We start from the raw sequence: 3,270 nt of genomic DNA on the forward strand, positions 1-3,270 counted from the left end.
ACACACACACACACACACACACACACACACACACACACACACACACGTACACACACACAGAGTGAAGTGGAAGTTGAAGAGTTGCAACACACACACACTAACACGGGTCACATGAACAAGATTTACTCACACTCACAGTCACACACACACACACACAGTCACACACACAGTCACACACACAGTCACACACACAGTCACACACACACACACACACACACACAGTCACACACACAGTCACACACACAGTCACACACACACTCACCAGCGGTCAGCAGCATCAGGGAAGCTGCACTCAGATAAACAGACAAGAGGCTCCAGCTGGACATGATGAGTAGAACGAGAGACAAAGATCGACTGAGACCTGAATGAACAGGCAGAGAGAGAAAAGGGGAGGAGAGAGGGAGGAGGAGGAGGAGAGAGGGGGAAGGAGGGAGGAGGGACGAGGAAAAGAGAGAGGGGGAGGAGGAGGAGAGAGGGAGGAGAAGGGACGAGGAAAAGAGAGAGGGGGGAGGAGGAGGAGAGAGGGAGAAGGAGGGACGAGGGACGAGGAAAAGAGAGAGGGGGAGGAGGAGGAGAGAGGGGGGAGGAGGGGGGAGGAAAAGAGAGAGGGGGGAGGAGGAGGAGGAGGAGAGAGGGGGAGGAGGAGCAGTGAGGGATAAGGAGGGAGGAGGGACGAGGAAAAGAGAGAGGGGGGAGGAGTAGGAGAGAGGGGGAGGAGGAGGAGAGAGGGGGGAGAAGGGGGGAGGAAAAGAGAGAGGGGGAGGAGGAGGAGGGGGAGAGAGGGGGAGAGAGGAGGCGGAGAGAGGGGGAGGAGGAGGAGAGAGGGAGGAGGAGGGAGGAGGGACGAGGAAAAGAGAGAGGGGGGAGGAGGAGGAGAGAGGGGGGAGGAGGGAGGAGGGACGAGGAAAAGAGAGAGGGGGAGGAGGAGGAGAGAGGGAGGAGAAGGGACGAGGAAAAGAGAGAGGGGGGAGGAGGAGGAGAGAGGGAGAAGGAGGGACGAGGGACGAGGAAAAGAGAGAGGGGGAGGAGGAGGAGAGAGGGGGGAGGAGGGGGGAGGAAAAGAGAGAGGGGGGAGGAGGAGGAGGAGGAGGAGGAGGAGAGAGGGGGAGGAGGAGGAGAGAGGGAGAAGGAGGGAGGAGGGACGAGGAAAAGAGAGAGGGGGGAGGAGTAGGAGAGAGGGGGAGGAGGAGGAGAGAGGGGGGAGAAGGGGGGAGGAAAAGAGAGAGGGGGAGGAGGAGGAGGGGGAGAGAGGGGGAGAGAGGAGGCGGAGAGAGGGGGAGGAGGAGGAGAGAGGGAGGAGGAGGGAGGAGGGACGAGGAAAAGAGAGAGGGGGGAGGAGGAGGAGGAGGAGAGAGGGGGGAGGAGGAGGAGGAGGAGAAGGAGGGAGGAGGGACGAGGAAAAGAGAGAGGGGGAGGAGGAGGAGAGAGGGAGGAGGAGGGAGGAGGGACAAGGAAAAGAGAGAGGGGGGAGGAGGAGGAGAGAGGGGGGAGGAGGGGGGAGGAAAAGAGAGAGGGGGAGGAGGAGGAGAGAGGGAGAAGGAGGGAGGAGGGACGAGGAAAAGAGAGAGGGGGGAGGAGGAGGAGAGAGGGGGGAGGAGGGGGGAGGAAAAGAGAGAGGGGGAGGAGGAGGAGAGAGGGAGAAGGAGGGAGGAGGGACGAGGAAAAGAGAGAGGGGGAGGAGGAGGAGAGAGGGAGGAGGAGGGAGGAGGGACAAGGAAAAGAGAGAGGGGGAGGAGGAGGAGAGAGGGGGGAGGAGGAGGAGAGAGAGGGAGGAGGAGGAGAGAGGGGGAGGAGGAGGAGAGAGGGGGAGGAGGAGGAGAGAGGGGGGAGGAGGAGGAGAGAGAGGGAGGAGGAGGAGAGAGGGGGAGGAGGAGGAGAGAGGGGGAGGGGTTCTGGTTTTCCTGCCAAGTTTGTTCCCTGTTTGCTGAACATGAGCAAAGACAAAGAGGAAAAAAATGACAAAACAATTGAAAGAACGACTTTCAGAGAAACTGAGAGTTATGTATTTTTACTAATGACTATGATTTGGTTATTATTATATTTATAATACTACAAATCAGTGCTAGCCAATAGAGGGCCATGGGGCCTGGCCCCACCTTGAGCCACAAACAAATTATAATATTTATAAATTAGACAAATTGTCAATATTTGTGTTTTATATGTTTAATATGGAATATACCCAGTAATATTTGTAAAATAGAATATCTGCACAAAATATCTTGTTCATGAGTGAGGGTAAGGTGGAGCGGGAGATCGATAGGCGGATCGGTGCGGCTGCAGCAGTAAAACAGGCGCTGTACCGGTCCGTCTTGGTGAAGAGGGAGCTGAGCCGGAAGGCAAAGCTCTCCATTTACTGGTCGGTCTACGTTCCAACCCTCACCTATGGTCACGAACTCTGGGTCGTGACCGAAAGAACGAGATCTCTGATACAAGCGGCCGAAATGAGCTTCCTCCGTAGGGTGGCCGGGCTCAGCCTTAGAGATAGGGTAAGGAGCTCGGACATCAGGGGGGAGCTCGGAGTCGAGTCGCTGCTCCTTCGTGTCCAAAGGAGTCAGCTGAGGTGGTTCATCTAGTCAGGATGCCTCCTGGACGCCTCCCATTAGAGGTTTTCCGGGCACGTCCAACTGGTAGGAGGCCCCGGGGAAGACCGAGGACACGCTGGAGGGATTATATCTCCCGGCTGGCCTTGGAACGCCTCGGGATCCCCCAGAATGAGCTGGAAAGTGCTGCTGGTGAGAGGGAGGCCTGGGTCGGCCTGCTGAACCTGCTGCCACCGCGACCCGACCCCGGATAAGAGGTCATAATGGATGGATGGACAAAATATATACTTTTCCTGCACGTCCTCTCCACCTGTCTGCAGATCGATTCGGCCCAAAAGAGGCGGGTCTAAGAAGCAGTTTAGCCAATTACTGATTAAAGATATAAATGAGTGACATACAATCCTGAAATAGATTCAGCTTTGGGCCAAAGTCATCTGGCCCAAAAGCTGAACGTTCTCCTCAGGCGATTTTTAAATGACACGACAACCACTTCTCTTCCAAGAAGACCCGACCCGCTAAAATCTCTCCTCCAAGACCCGTTGAGAGAAGAACTTTGGGGGAGAAACTACATGTAGAACAGCTGGACCCAGATCCACCTCACAAGAAGACAACAGACTGTCTGGAAAGGAACCAGGAAGCTTCTGGAGAGACCGGTACACCAGGAAGGTTTAGAAGCTAGAGACTGGTACACCAGGAAGGTTTGGAAGCTAGAGACCGGTACACCAGGAAG

General features: G+C 56.0%; 1 protein-coding gene across 1 annotated transcript in view; it reads right to left on the bottom strand.

The window, feature by feature from the left end:
* The window catches only part of si:ch211-191i18.2 (uncharacterized protein LOC564095 homolog), a 14,259-nt gene extending 13,868 nt beyond the window's left edge, over positions 1–391 (bottom strand). The window contains exon 1 of the mRNA XM_034545724.1: positions 263–391. Within this exon, the coding sequence (XP_034401615.1) occupies positions 263–326 (64 nt within the window). The 5' untranslated portion in view covers positions 327–391. The remainder of the gene's footprint in view (positions 1–262) is intronic.
* Positions 392–3,270: the final 2,879 nt, after the last annotated feature.

This window comes from Cyclopterus lumpus, chromosome 11 (genome assembly GCF_009769545.1).
Source record: "Cyclopterus lumpus isolate fCycLum1 chromosome 11, fCycLum1.pri, whole genome shotgun sequence".
Taxonomy (NCBI): Eukaryota; Metazoa; Chordata; class Actinopteri; order Perciformes; family Cyclopteridae; genus Cyclopterus; species Cyclopterus lumpus.